We start from the raw sequence: 15,621 nt of genomic DNA, 5'->3' as shown, positions 1-15,621 counted from the left end.
AAATTATTCTCAGAGCCCACTTGGTCTTTGTATAACTCTGCTGGGTAGCTTTTAATTTGTATCGGATGTCACGCGTTATTGTCGATACATGAAAACAGGCCTCTGATGTATCCTGGACTATTTGAGATCAAAATTAATTATGGACAAAAGCTGGAGTGACAAAATAAAAACTCTTGAGTGTAAATGTCAACATTAACATCAAGATTTTATGATGGAGAGTTTTAAAATTGCTCACCTGTGGTTGTGGAGTTGCCAGAAGAATTCCACTTTCCCGAGTTGCTTGGCCGTCTGCTGAGATTCAAATCCAGATGTACGACGGTTCGCCTGTTGCCATTCTTGTCAGTGACCTCGGTGAAGAATTTGGGTTCGTCCGTGTTGCTGGAGCTGTCTCGATCATTGTCTGAGAGCGGCACTCTGCGATGGTTGAGCTTCGGGCTTGGGGACATGCTCAGGAGACCGTTGGAGGCAGCGGATGAAGGTGAAGATGGGCTCTTAGTATGAGGTTTAGCTAAGGGTGGGAGTTCATGGATATGGGAAAGAGGCAACCGTAGCCCCTCAGCAAGCTTCCCTTGACTGACCCTAACATGAATGTTTCTGTTTGATTCTCTCGATTGTCCATTTGAGCTGGTTCCTGGGTACGAATCAGAAGACCCTGACCCATTCGGGCTCGTATGACTAACACGTTGCACATTCCCCTCCAAATCCTGGACTTTAACAACCACCCGTGCCCCCTTTTCCTTCCGGTTGCTTTCACCGTGCAGCTGGTGGGTGGACTTGACTGTCGTGCGCTCTGTTGGGAACTTCTTGACTGGCCGAAGGTTGCTGCCACTTTCCCTTCGGGTCAGGCCTACCATCAGGCTGCAGGAGGCGGATTGAAAACCCTGCTCGCTGTCATACTCTGAGAAGTCATTGGAGATATCCACATCTGAGTCAAATGTCCTGTTGTCCTCCATAAAGTCCCAGACCTCCTGGTTGAAGGGTACCTCCATGGGCAGGAGAGGATTACTGACCATATTGACAAAAGAACTTGGAGATTCTTGGACAGATGATGGTGTATCTCCAATCTCCTCCATTGTAGAGACTTTGCTTACACTATTCCTAGCAGGATGATGAAAGGATGGAGTTCCATTTGAAGTGTCTGTCTTCATCTGACTGTGTGGGGAACACTTTGCAGCATCAAGCCTTTTACCTCCCTTCATCTTTCTGCTCTTTGTTGCTGTTTGCTGAAGAGAACTTAAATTGTTGCTGCCGACGACCTCACCTCCTGGGTCAACCTCCGGCCCCTGGACGTAATCCCGCATTTTCCCGTCCTGGTTACCCATCTTGATTTTGTTGGCACAATCCCTGCATAGGGATAAGAGGTCGGCCAACAACTGGTGGTGCTCTGCAGGCCGCAAGCAGAGCTCTGCAACCGCAGCTTTTTTTGCCCGCTGGTAGCTGAGGGGTTTGCCCGAGGAGTTGGAAGACTGGCCTCTTTGTTTAGACACAGCGAGATCCTCCTTTCCACAGTCATGGTCATTACAGGTCCGGGCTGAAGGAGGGGTGAAGCTCTTGTACTTGAAACTCGGGACCGGACGCTTTGGGAAATACAGGCTGATGTTGCTGAGCTCATGGATGGGCACATACAGAAGCAAAACAGTATGTGTTCCCTCCATGACGGGTGACATGTTGGTCACTAAAAATCTCTCAGCAGGTGGTCGACCTGCAGATGGATTTGACTGCTCATCCTATGGCCCATCTTGATGCTGTTACAAAGTACACAGCCAAACTAAATACATGAAATATGCATAAAGAGACTAAGATTGATATTTACACTATTATATTATTAGCTGTCAAAGTCAACCCGGTTTGCCAAATGGTAAAATAACAAATCCCGGCATTTGACGTGTTAGTACCACAAGAAAGCTGAAACATTAATGATGAGATGGCACAGTCAGTAAATGTTTCATGACATGTAGTCCCTATTTTAGTCTCGTTTGCCTTCTTCCCCCATTTTCTGATAAACCACGCACATTTTTGTTTTTTTTTCCCAATCAGCGATGGACAACTTTTAACACTTGGAAATTGTCTCTGCTGTTTACATCTTAATCCCACGGGGTTGATGTCACCTTGCAACACAACGATAGCATCATTTGACTGGCATTTGTGGCGCTGCTCACAAAATTGCAAAAATATATGATGAGATATTGCGCAATATTTACTGCAAAATTCACAACAGAACACTACTGTTAGATGTCTTATCAGATTTACATCTGCCTCAGTTTGCAGGACTAGGTTCCGGTGGAAAAGCAAAGTGCGCAATATGCAAGTGCGCCTGCAGTATGTAAAATCAGGACACTTCGCCTCGTTAAAACAAAACATATATTTACTTACCCAATTCACTGGCAAGATATTTTTTTTGGTCATGTCTGTGATGCAGCCTGCAGCCAGCCAGAAGGACTTGCCGCTGATTTACTGGGATCTTCCTCCACGATTGACAATACTCCGATCCAATGGATGGAATCTGCACTGCCCAACTGTGATGTTATTGGCTCATTTTCTATGAGACCTGCTTCCAAATATTTTGAGCCAGTGCGGCTGCAGCACGCAGGTGGATCAAGGTCGCTATCGGTAGTTCACAATAATGTATTCAGGGTTCTTTTTTTTTTTTGGTGGAAGCTTTCGGTGTTTTTTAGAATTTGGCGTGTGCTGTACACGTTGCAAAGCTTACAGATTATTTTTTCTCCTATTCTCCATCTTTTTCCCGGAGCCATAAAGCTAAACAGTGCTACCCAGTGGTCAATCTAGGTGTTGAATCTTTCAGGTCCAATTTTGATTCATTATATGACCGTCAGTTTTTTAAGGTTTATTTGGCCATAATTTATTCTTGTATACCATCAGAATACACGAGGTACACAAGAGTAAGGTATTAATACTATAGTATTGATATTTATTTAGAAATCAGAAATTAACAGCTCACGAAAAAATGATATACAGTTGCATACCTATATTAGAAATAAAATGAATATTACACAATTTGTCATACATTTCAGCAGTTGAATTCCAAAGATGTAACTCGTGGATTCAGTAGATTCAGAATGAAATATTTGTATTCTTATTTTTATTTTAAATATTGCTTCCAGCAAACAAAAACGTAAAATATATCACCATGTCAAGCAATTAAAAATGGGCATAATCAAAATTATTTGAAATAGGTACGAATCGGCCTTCTGAAAAGTATTTTCATACATGCATTCATCAGTATAATATACTGTGTGCTTGCTTCACTTTTAAAATTGAGCAGAATGAACTTTCCAACATTGCAATTAATTTCGACCACCTATATAGCAGACGCTGTACATCTTGAGATGACACGCATAACCTATATCAGGGAACACTCATTTGTCATTGACTCTCCTTTAGCTATTGCCAAAAGTGCTTTTCACTAATGAGATCATTTCAAATTGCATCGGTATAGCTATATTGGCTATTAAGAAGTAAACACATCAAATTCTTAAAAGTGAAAAATTCTTTGGTCACTGATTAAATGTTGTGTTTTTTGTAGTGTGGGGGGCAGACTGGGTCAAGTAGTAATGAAAAGGAGATTTTTCCGAAAGCAGAAATATAAGATCATTTTCTCCAGGACTATTTAATAGCTACATCTGCATGCACATTTCAATGGAAAACAATCTTAGTGAAGAATATGAATCATCAATTGTATTGAAATTACCTGGCAGGGAACGCCATCATTATATATGTACGCACATACAGACACTGACAGTTTAAGGCCGCTAGAGGGTAGCATTGGATTAAATTCAATGAGCGCATAAATAGTTATTGCACACAACACTGAGTGACTGATGCGTACTATAATTCCTCAAATCAAAAACGTGTGAATTTTCAGGAACTAAAATGACTTTCTTAAATTTCTGCAGGTTTTAGGGTCGTTTCAAGATCGTTAATTTTTTTAGGTTTACCATCATGCATCCTAGGCTCGGGACCCAGCTGTGGCCAAACATTGTTTAGACGTGTTGATCGTCTGAGCTCGTCCATTGAAGCAAACGAGATAACGTGCACGCTTGCACGGTCTATTTTGCAAGGTTTCCATGCGCATTTGTCATGAATAAACAACACTGATTGTTATTATCGCTGTTTGAATATGTCCCAGTATTGACACGTTCTGAGAGCTGACGTCGCAGATGTGTGTATTTTTTTTCTCCTTGTTTCCACGCCACGGCGTCCACCGTCTCCCCAGTCAGAATCAGCATCATCTTCAGCAGCAGCAGCAGCAGCATCCTATCTGTACACTCTCCTCCCTCCTCCTCCTCCTCCTCCTCCTTCCTTCCTTCCACCCCCTCCTCCTCCCCCGGGGCCACCGGTGAAGGAGGCTTGTGCACCGGGGTTTGGCCGGCAGTCTCGCCGCTGTATGACCGTGGATTAACTGCATGCTCACGTCGACCAGGAAGAGGAGCCAGCGCTTGAGCGGGCTCACTTGCAGCCATGGCTGAAGGTGGAGAAGGAGAGGATGAGATTCAGTTCCTCAGAACTGTGAGTACACGTTTCCTGATGTGATGCTCTGCAGACTTCTCTTTGTCGTAAATGTTATCCTCATCTCATGCAAAGGAGGTTGTTTATCTTGAAATCAATTTGGATTATTTTTATTTCATTTCCGTCATAACATAAATAACCTGATGAGCTTGCTGCACGTCTTGACGACGGTGATAATGCTCGCGCTTTATTGTTTGAGCGGATTCCATAGTGTGTTATGCAAATTCACCATGCAGTCTTAGGAAGAAGTTGACAACAAGTCCATCAAGCTCATTATGCTGCATCTTAAATCTGTCTCAATATTGTAACAGTGACTTTTTTCTGTCATTAAATTATTTACAGAATATTTCACCATTCAAAAAACCTCTTAAGAAGTCTTGTGCATGCTTTGTGCTACATACTGTACGCTCACAATTACATTTCCTCTTCCATGAGTAGTCACAAAAAATGCCTTTGTAATGATAATTATATGCAGTTATGATTGACACTGTCAGATACATATTAATTTACATTGATTAGAATAGACAGTACATCATGAAGACAGTTATATAGATAGTCTATAATGTTTTGGTTTACAGTACTTATTAAAGGCTTTAATGGATTTATAGTAAATTTCATTAGAATGAAAGCAGCTTTTAATCATTTACAAGCTACCTAAGAGGTGAAATACTACAAACAATTCTCAATTTGAAATGCAAAACATTGCTAGAACAACAACTACACAGCCACAATAATAGGCGTATTGTTCATTAATATTAACAGTTATGTTTATAATGGCACACATTTTTCTTCTGGATCCTTTAAGTGCACGTGTACCTAATATTATGACCAGTGAATGAATGTATTTAAATGTGGTAGCCTGGCAGCGTGAGCAGACAGTTGCTCCAGGCTCGGTCTGTGTAGCAACATCAGCAAAGGTCTACGCAGCTAAGCGTAGCAAGATTTATTCAAATGTTCATTGTTATTCCTGAACGTAGCGATCAGGGATGATTAGAACAGACAAGGTGCGATGTGATACGCAGTGTAGGCTGCCTTGGTAGAAGTTTAAAGAAACAATACTGTGGGTCTAATATAGCACACAGCCTTTTGGCACAAACCACGTAAGCAAGTGATGGAGTCTTGAATGTGTAGCCGCTGCACTTCCTTCCCCTAAGAACAGCAGTGATCTTTTAAAACGTTCTTTTCTCTTGCTCACTGTCGTCAGATACCTCCTGCTCGTTTGTCCCCTCAGCCACTCAACCTTTTAACCGCAGTGCATAGAGGTCACCAAATCCGCCCGCCTCCCGCTCCTAAATGGAACTGACATTCTACCCCATTCTGACATTCTTTATTCTGGGAAAGAATGAAAATAGCATAATTTCATAATAACATTTTTTTTCCCCTTAGGCTATCCTATTTTTGGATTTGGTACTTTTAGGTCAGTGAATGAGCTTGATGTGCATGTGTGTGTGGTGAATGCAAATGTGGGAAAAATTGTGGTGCAGTCAGGCTGCACCAGACGTGCTTCAGCAGAAATTATTCATCAGTCCAAGCACTGCATGGACGAACACACAAACACGTTTATGTAGCATTGGTGATCAATTCACAGCTCGTTCTTGCAGAAATGAATGCTCAACATGGATCCATGTATACAAAGAGAGCAGCATGTGCCATGCATTTAAGTATTTTGCTACTTTGGCTTGCCTGTATATGCAGCCCATATGTTCCTTGCTGGCATCCAAATGTCATCCATTATTGGAGTCAAAGCGCTTGATAAAGCAGTTTGCAAACTGCTTCTTCTTCTCCAACAACACAAAGTAATTTCCCTGGAGTGGGAGCAGAAATTACCCCTGCCGGACTGCTGCCTATAAAGCCAACTCTGTGGGAGGAGAGGAAAAGAATTGAGGCAATACCTGAAGTTGAGTCAGTTGTGGGTAATTTGGCCTCGGCAGGAAGAAGAGCAGTGTTGATTGCGAGCCGGGAGACTTTGCTTCCTCCGAATGGTTCCACAAGCCACCAAACTTGTATACACCCTGTTTGAAATTAGAAATGCCTTAAGATGCACCAACAGTGGCTTCATAATGAGCCAGGAATAATATGAATAGAACATCAGCTTCTGGTCACATGAATCAGACTGCTCATTATCCCACGAGTAGTTCTCTAAATGAATTGGTAGCTCACTGTGTGTTGTGTCATTAGAGTGGACACAGTTGGGAGCAAGAGGAGGGATTCGCTAAGGTATGCCGTGTGTTGATAATTAAGCGCAAACTCACTGTTGCAGGGATCCCTGCATATACCATTATAGGGACTTATTATCAGTCTGAGTGGGCGTAGTGACTTTGAAAAGATCAGACTGGTTATGTGACGATGCAGTGGAAATGCTCGGATTGTTGATGCGATGACTGGCATTGCAGAAACGTAGCGCAAAGAAAATAATAGCAAATATTATGTAGATGCACCAGAAAAAAAAATGCAGATAACACAGAGCAGGATTTAAGTGTCAAAGTTGATTTTCCATTGTCACCCAATTTTCAAGCCACAACAGTGTTCCCCCCCCCCCCACACACACACAAATCCACCTCTACCTGTTGTCTGCATATTACCGACATGAGCAATGCAGTTATATTGCGATGATAAAACACCTCACCAGTATTTATTGCTGCATGATGAATATAAACCATTCCCCCAAACTGTATTTCTCTCCATTTTATATTCATTCATTCATGGTGTCACTGTTATAATGTCAGATCCCTCATGTTTATTTGCAATATCACTTGTATGTATACAAATGTATTGCCACTAAATGGAGCTGCTGCCGTCTGAGGGAGCTGAAGATGTTATCTAATGATTGAAATCGCGACGTGTCAGATCCTGCGAGAGCGCTGCTCGTATATGAAGCTGGAAGAGGGCTCGGATTTAAGCAGCGGTGTTCTGCAGTGTAGTGTAGCTCAGTAAAGGAAGCTACTCTCTGTGGAAAACACTCTTACTGTATATTTTGTGTGTCTAGGTTATATGAGTCATCTAAATTATATTTATTTTTGTTCAATTTAACTGTACAAACCAATTTCTTAATGAATTGAGGAAGAAGAACCTGTTGTTTCCTCGCTCGTAAGAGGTCGCGCAAGTTGTGCAAGCGACGCCCGTGTTGCCACAGAAACATTGTCAGTGTGTCACATATAATTCATTAAAAGTCTTTCCTTTGGCTGCGCTTGTGAATCATTCGCCGAGACCACTTGCTATCAGCCTATAACGGGGTCCAATGTTTTTTCTTCCCACTGTGCCCCGACCGAGTAAGCCATTTAGGGAAGTGTTAACTGCAGCAATCTGGTGCTGTTTAGCTTACTTTGCCCTCCCTCGTAGGAGAAGGTGAAATTTCCTCTGAGGCTCCAGGCAGCTCCCGACAGCAAACATTTCTCTATCTTAATGCTTCGGGCAAGGTTTTTGTCACCGAAGAATGTTTTGGAATTGATTTAACTGGGTGGGATAAGTTTTACATTTCGTGACAACCCCAATTGTAAATGTCACATGCAAAAACAAAACAACCTCCCCGTCTTTCCCCTCTGCAGGCAGATACCAATTTTTTTTCTTCGGATATTGGCGTTAAGGTAGCCTTTGTCCGCACATAAGATTCATTCCTGTCTAACAACTGCAAAGTGACACAAAGGTTCTCTTCAGAACTGCACAAAGTACCTGATGAGAAATGCCAGTTTTATTTTCCCCCTACTGCCTCCCATTCTCCACTCTGTTGCAAAGACTCTCAGCTGCGCTTTCAAGTCGACACGTGACCTCCTCACCTGCGTATCACCACAGTCCCCTAAGTAAACAGAACTTGACATAACAGTGTCTCCGTGTGCAAGACAGTCTCTTTCCTGAGAATGTTCACAGAGTTTGTTTTACATCCAAAGAAGAATTCTATTTATTTGAAAACTTACTGACCCAGCTAAAAACAGCAGTGGTCATTTGTTGACCTATCAAAACAAAGGTCTTCAACCATGCCAGAGTCAAGAGAAAAGAAAAACACAGAAAATAAAATAACTGCCCCACGTGGTATCTTGATAAAATAGTCTTATTTTGCTAGAAAACTGAAGTACCACAATTTGCTTTGTGTATAGAGTGTAACAAACGCACTGCTCGTGCTACACCCCCATTAGGCCTCCAAGAAGCTTCTTCACCTAAAAATACATGCTTCACAAAGAGCCCCAATTCCCTCGTCAAATGAGGATGAGGAGCAGTGCATTGTTTGTTCCTCCTTCCCCCAACTACAAACCCAATTTAAAATGCTGCCACAAACCACTAATGTTGTCACGTAGCACTATTATGTAGGCATCTCATTTCACAAGTGTTTATTCCTTTATTTTTCTTAGAAAAAATACACAGCCCACTAATAATCCTTCTTTGAAAAGTTCACAATGCATGTGAGAGGAAAAAAAGACTGCTTGTCGGGGTGAAACCACTGCACAGCTGTATTTGGTACTCCAGCTGTAACATTTTGTCAAGTACAAAGTGTTGACATCTGAGTCAGCCTATGTACACTGTTGGCTGGCAGCCGGCCCCTTTGTGAGAGAGCGCCACAACATTGGAGTCACATTAGCACCCCGATGCAAGAGTCTTAATTGATTTTAAAGAATGCTGTTGTACTTTGCCAGCACGTGTGTTGGATACAAGGAGGGGGAGTCGAGCTCTGGTTAGCCCGTAACTCTTAGAGAGCCCCTGTCTAGTGATTGGCTAAGTGCATTAGTGGAGAGAAGACCTTCAATAAAAATCTCCGCCAATGTTGTCGTTTCCCCATGCATCCAAGGAGCGTGATTGGTCAAAAGTAGGAAAATACCATGATGGGAGTGCTCATTGACATGCTTTTGTGCTACATACACAGGTCTCAGTGGTATAAATGGATTTCACAGTGTTCTTGCAGTTTGCACACAATGGGGATGACAGGATTATAGATTAACGTATAACAAAGGAATACGGAAGTGTGTGTATAGGGGGGAATATCATAAGGGAGTCAAATTCAATCTCAAGGTGCCCTTGGAGACTCAACTCAAGCCTAACATTCTTTTAGGGTAATTGAATTATTCTCTCTGATGACATTACAAAGCTGTGAGTCTTCAAATAACGTTTATATCAGTGATCTTGAGCAGAATGTGTTTTTGAAGTTTGGAGAGAAATTTTCGGTCCCTTTAATATCACAAGATGAAATCTAATGGCACTGGGGAGCCAGTCTTCTTTTTGTGGTGAATATTGGGGTATCAATATTATTGCAAAATTTACCATGTTCTAATTATCTAATGAAAGAAAAAAAAGTGGCAAATAAGCATCATTATTTAATTAACTGTAATAACTTATATACCGATATATATGTATATATGCCAATATATAGATGTAATATCATACATGTATATGTAATGTATATTAACCGCGAACCTCAGATTGTGAGGCGAACATGCTAATGACTGAAACATCGTGCTGCCCAAAAAACAAATACATCATGGAAATTAACCAGGTTAGTTAGCCATTGTCCTAATACAATTACATTAATAGCACAATTAACTATGAGCCCAGTCTTCCACTGTACTAGCCCGTATGAGCGCCAACTAAAATAAAATGTGTCATGCACATCAAGGCCCCGAGGCTTATCATTTCGATTTTCATGCAGCTCTTTAAAACGAACGCGCGAGTAACAAAATGTGTGTGCATGCATCACATGAAGCAGCTTTCATCAGCCTGTACTGTAACATACCGTCAATCTCTATGTATAATGCTACTTTATTACCACCGCATTCTGCTCTCAGCACATTTCTCACATTAAATAATGTACAACAATCCCCCCCCCCCCCCCCTTCCTCGTCCCGTAACGCCACATATCAGCAGATTTCTGCTGAGTCTGCTATCATGAAGAGTAACTAGTATGAGTTCAGTTCATCGTGTTCAAGCAACAGTAGCACTGGATGCTTGTTTTCAGCTTTTTTTTTTTTTTTTCAGAGGGAGAAAAAAGCAGAAGTAGCTTCTGGTAAAGGGGATAATTGAACTGATATGCAATCAAGCTGGCAGCAAGTGCTTAGCAACAGTGGACGAAAACTTCACTGCAGTGAGGCATATGCATGAATGTTGTATGACATCCTTTTACCATTACAGTATTTGCATGCTAACAAATCTTTTTTTTTTTTTTAAAAAAGGTTGTAGAATCATTAGAAATGGTGTGCTGTTATCATTTTTTTACAAAATGTTCTATGTTAGTCCAAGCCAAAATACATGTATTCATTTAGGCAAGCTATTAATTTTCTTTCAAATTCTGGAATGTTCCAATCAATTGCTTCAAACTAATTTGCAGCATACAAGCAGTGTAAATAGCCTTCAAGAGATTGGGCGGGCTCAAAGGGATCAGCCATGGATGTGTTTGATCATTACATTTAGAAAGGAAAATCTCCCAATTAGCCAGTGGGGAGAGAGAAAAACAACTATGCGTGCGTGTGTGTGTGTTAAGCTTTAATACTGTGTGGTGTACTTCACTTTTATATTTGCAGCATAGCATGCTATGCTGGAGGAATATAAAATTATTGCTCATAGGAAAATGTGTTTGGCATTCCGGGTGTTGCTCAATAATTCTTTGACCTCACAAATGGTCTGGATGGTTGATATTATACGTAGAATATAACATGTTACACAATATTTTGTTGTCTAGAGATCCTTCCACGGTTTGTTTTCACACTTGCCTGTTTGCAATCACTATTGCACTGCCAGTGCAACGGCAAAGTGACCACCTGACAGTCCCGAGGCATCTGAACGCTGGCCAAAGGATTTGGGGTGGCCGTGTGCTCTGCACGAGTGCACACTCAGATTGAAGTCTGTTTTGTCTTGACAGGATGATGAAGTGGTGCTCCAGTGCGTGGCCTGCATCCAGAAGGAGAATCGAAAGTTTTGCCTGGCAGCTGAGGGGCTGGGCAACCGGCTGTGTTACCTGGAGCCAACATCCGAGGCAAAGGTAAGCTACCGTCTACCATCTATCCAACCATCCAAGAAATAGTACCAGCTACCATTTCAATGACCTATGTTGCCCTCAACCATGTCTCACAATGAGTATTTGTGCGTTAATTGGGGAGTGGTAATGAACTCTCTTTCCATATCGAGTGGTAATTAAACCCATTTGATTGATGTTTTTCCCTTATGGCGCTCTATCTTCTCCATTGGCATCCTGTTCAACTGAAAACAACCCATAGCAGATAAAGATTCTCTGAAAGAGTGAACTGTTTGGGTAATGAGGCAGCAATGTATGTGCTTTACATGGTAACCCATCAATTGGCCTGTTGATTGTGATTAACCAACTGCAGGTCAATCCTGTCAGTGTCTTTGTATTAAAACCAGCAGAAAGTATCAAAACACTTCTTCCCTGCTATCTTCATTGAAACGGAAGAGAGGAAAGGAATCTTAACCCTTTCTGTTGTTATAAATAAATGATGCGATATAGTGGAGGCATCGCCCAGCTGTGCTACGTATTTGCCTCAACGATTGGTGGTGAGCTAAACACCAAGTCACAAGCCGCTGTAAAGCTGCTTAGCCCTGCGAGTGTGTATCCTGACACTCATCATCCACTCCAGCTCCACTGGACCTTCATTTTACCGCCATACTCTATAGGTCAGTTCAACAATGCTCGAAGGGGCAAAGGTCTGCGGGTAATCATCCGAAGAGATAGAAGTGGGCGGAGGTATATTGCTTCCATCTGGCTATTCAGTTCAATTTACTGTTACAAGGTGTTCTAATACAGCTTTGTTGTTATTGCTTTGTATTACTTACTTTTTTAAATTACTTATGAATCTACTTCCGTTCCTTTGCAAAGGCTAATTGCATTTGTCGATTGTAATTTGAGATTCGCATTAAATTGTTCAATCCAGTCCAAAAAACAATTAGGGCAAAGTGGGCTAATTACTAACCCGAGTTGCTCTGTTGTGTTGCTGCAGTACGTCCCTCCAGACCTATGCATCTGTACCTTCGTGCTGGAACAGTCCTTGTCAGTCCGGGCCCTCCAAGAGATGCTGGCTAAAAGTGGACAGAACAATGAAGCGGTGAGGAGTGCTACACACAGACATCACATTGAAACTGAAACATAAATGATGTTGCAGACTCATATACTGCATACACCAAGCTGTGTTGGTACATATTTGGAAATTATGCTAATTTGCAATGTCTGCAGTCAGCATAGTTTAAGTTTACAGATTAATAGCCTAAATAAAGCCACTGCAGTGATCAGGGGACCCTGGTTGCCAAGAGGTCCTGGTCTACATGAATATTAATGTGGAGGAAGGACACGCAGTAGTGCAATTTAGCCTCACAGTTTTCTTTGGGAGAAACAAACTTTGCACAAAAAGATCATTATCAAGCTACTTCGAGAATAATGAGACCAGCTGCAGGTTAGGGAAACTTTAAATCAATACAAGGGGAATTTATCATCATTTGCCTCTATTTATTCCTCAATATTAATGTTGTTTCCGGTTTCATTCATGTCGATTACTCCATTGTTGTGTTTTATTTTCTGAGTAAACGCGGCCCGGTTCAATGGGTACGTTCACCTCGCATACCATTTAAATTTTTGTCATTATTGCACAATGCAGAGCAAGTTTTTGTCTTTATAATAGGAACTGTGGTTGATGCGGAATACTGGTGGTAAATGTATAGAATTTACTACTCTCTGAATAATTGCTTCCACCATGTTAGTGTCAGAGCGTCCTCGAGGCATTCTGTTGGTTGTTCATCGCTGTATCGTTTCTTTCATATAATTCTTGTCAGATAAGCTTACATTTGTCACCGTATTTTCTTTTAGTAATTGTGACTCTGTGGGATGAAGCACAAATCTACAATGATTGAGCAAAAAATAAATAAAAATAAATTGCCATCACTAGGAGTCCTCAGCTTTTTAGCCTGTCCACTTTAATGTCACGTGGCTAATGATGTCGAGAAGTCCAATAAATCCTCAGCTGTTAGCGGATTCATACCCATTGCCTTGACGTTGGAGATAAATGGAGGTATCAGGGCTGCAGCTTTTGCAGCTGTAAAGGACTGCCTGTGAGAAGATGAGACCATTGGTTCCGCCACTCCTGGCAGGGAATTATGGGAAAAGGCAGCTATGGGAAAAGGGAGCTCAAAATATTAAACACTGAGGTAATGCTCAATTACACATATTTTCACGAGTTCAACGATAGCCCTATTACACCGGGCCTTTTTAAATCCAATAAACTCGTGCGACCACTCAATGAGACATTTTTCATTTAGGAAATTAGTGTTTGATCTAGATTCTTCAACATTTAATGAAAATAAACTCAAAACTGCAAGGTAATATGAAGCTGGCTGTCGCATCTCCACGCACATCAGGGAGCACAAGGCCATTCAAATCAATGTGGCCCCAGTAAAGCCCCTCTAGCAGTTTATTTCATATTTTCTCAGCCTCCCTATATATCAATCAAGCCCTCCTTTAGCCCAGGGAGAGAAAAAAAAAAGTGGAGCCATCCCTGGATGGACTATGGCGCCTTCTAATAAATGCAGGTTACATCACCCATGTCAGAAAGTAACTCTGTCATAAAGCAAGGACACTCTGTAGTCCTATTGATTGTTTCAAAGAAATAGAAGATGGTCTTATTACATTTATATATTTCTGCAAAATGGAGGTGCCACTGTAGACATGGTTCAGGTTGAGAGTTAGCAGAGCTTGCAATACAGCACAGTTTCCAGGATGAAGATATAATGACTATTTTCTAAACCTTTCTCTAGTTTCAATTATCCCAGTGAATTTTTAGGGTTCTTGAATCTGTTATTGTGTACATTTTCCCACCCGTGCATATCTGTTATCAATATCGTTTGCCTCTTCCTCATTCTTTGCCTTAGCTGAAATGTCACTGAATGAAGCACCATTAAAGGGGAGCTGGAGGTTGAATATGTCAAGTCCAAGGCGCGGAAATCAATAAGGTTTGGAACAGATGGACTTATCAATAGACGCTGGCTGAAGTAAATTGCCGCTTGGCTTTTTCTAGCCCAGAGACACAGGGGACACATCGCGATAACACACCACGTGCATGCCAACCTCACAGAGCTTGATATCCATCAGCAGACTAAGATCAGTCCATCAAAGAGACAGCACTGCCCTGATGACATCAAATGTGAGCCTCCATTTGTGACTCCTTCCAGATCACAACAATGCAACAGTTTGGCTAATATTGCCAACAGCGGCACCTTGAAGGGATGGTTTCTCAAATGTCATGCTGTTAGATTAATTATGTCACTGACAGCTACATGATGTTCTGCACCATCCATCTCTTCTTATATCCATTTCGATTGAAACGCTTTACCTTTATACTTCAATTGGCTACGGATGCTGCATTTTCTCATTTTAGCAATTGCGGTAGCAGCTCCTAAGTGTTTTTGAGTCTCGATCACTCGCACTGTGCTCCCTCAATACAGATGACTGCCTCACAGTGGTATAGGGGTGGGAGACTTTAGTTTATTGGTCGTGGTGATTGCAGCTGGCTGTGTCTCACTGCATTAAACTCGGTATACCTCAAACAGCTGCACACAAACGCTGGAAGCCACTGCTGCAGTCAGCAGCAAATTACTGGCTGGCTGTGGTGCTGGGAGTCAGTGGAGCTACATATATACAAAGAACAGAATAAGGGAGATGGTGAAAGAGTGAATGATTTCAAGAATCCTTTTCATGATTTACATCTGTCTGCAGGAGGTTTGCTGCATTTTAATTTTCATGCCTATTTTGAGAATTTGGCAGACCGTGCTACAGTCCGACAGTGTTTTCTATTACACGCCTCTCGCATACCTGACTTGCTAGTAGAAAATAGCGTAGATTTTAGACCAGCTGAGACATGGTTTAAGTTGTAGCGCAGGTGTGCATATATACATAATATACTAGTATAACATGGGTACTTTTAGTGTGACAGACATTCATTCCTTCTAAAACATACTTATTGACAGCAATTTATTATGTTGGTACCAACCACACTGACAAGAAAGTCCTAGAATAATGAAACTCTTGTCTTACCTTAATGCTTCCTAGAGGCTGATAAGAAAGGTGAGTGTAATAAAGGCGTTTCCAGCTGAACAAAAGCAGCATCAAAATTTCTC

General features: G+C 41.6%; 2 protein-coding genes and 1 long non-coding RNA gene across 4 annotated transcripts in view; 1 reads left to right on the top strand and 2 right to left on the bottom strand.

Annotated features, from left to right (window-relative positions):
• LOC147045372 (formin-like) overlaps window positions 1-2,479 on the bottom strand; it is a 41,781-nt gene extending 39,302 nt beyond the window's left edge. The window contains exons 1-2 of the mRNA XM_085931110.1: window positions 2,374-2,479; window positions 236-1,745 (exon numbers count right to left, since the gene is read on the bottom strand). Of these exons, the coding sequence (XP_085787236.1) occupies window positions 236-1,667 (1,432 nt within the window). The 5' untranslated portion in view covers window positions 1,668-1,745; window positions 2,374-2,479. The remainder of the gene's footprint in view (window positions 1-235; window positions 1,746-2,373) is intronic.
• A 2,000-nt stretch (window positions 2,480-4,479) lies between these two features.
• The window catches only part of LOC147045370 (ryanodine receptor 3-like), a 54,707-nt gene continuing 43,565 nt past the window's right edge, over window positions 4,480-15,621 (top strand). Inside the window, exons 1-4 of one of the 2 annotated variants that reach the window (XM_085931065.1) lie at window positions 4,480-4,527; window positions 11,366-11,485; window positions 12,459-12,563; window positions 15,554-15,568. In XM_085931065.1, coding sequence (XP_085787191.1) covers window positions 4,480-4,527; window positions 11,366-11,485; window positions 12,459-12,563; window positions 15,554-15,568 — 288 coding nt within the window. The remainder of the gene's footprint in view (window positions 4,528-11,365; window positions 11,486-12,458; window positions 12,564-15,553; window positions 15,569-15,621) is intronic. The other variant, XM_085931064.1, reaches the window with a different exon arrangement.
• LOC147045371 (uncharacterized) lies at window positions 12,431-15,256 on the bottom strand. Its single transcript, XR_015068270.1, has 3 exons — window positions 15,046-15,256; window positions 13,491-13,558; window positions 12,431-12,537 (listed from the first exon to the last, which is right to left on the bottom strand). It is a non-coding gene; the product is annotated as an uncharacterized LOC147045371 (long non-coding RNA).

The sequence above is a fragment of the Syngnathus leptorhynchus genome, chromosome 15, assembly GCF_054491065.1.
Source record: "Syngnathus leptorhynchus isolate UIUO chromosome 15, UIUO_Slep, whole genome shotgun sequence".
NCBI lineage: Eukaryota > Metazoa > Chordata > Actinopteri > Syngnathiformes > Syngnathidae > Syngnathus > Syngnathus leptorhynchus.
Note: the sequence above shows the minus strand (reverse complement) of the source record. Positions and strands in the feature narration are given on the sequence as shown.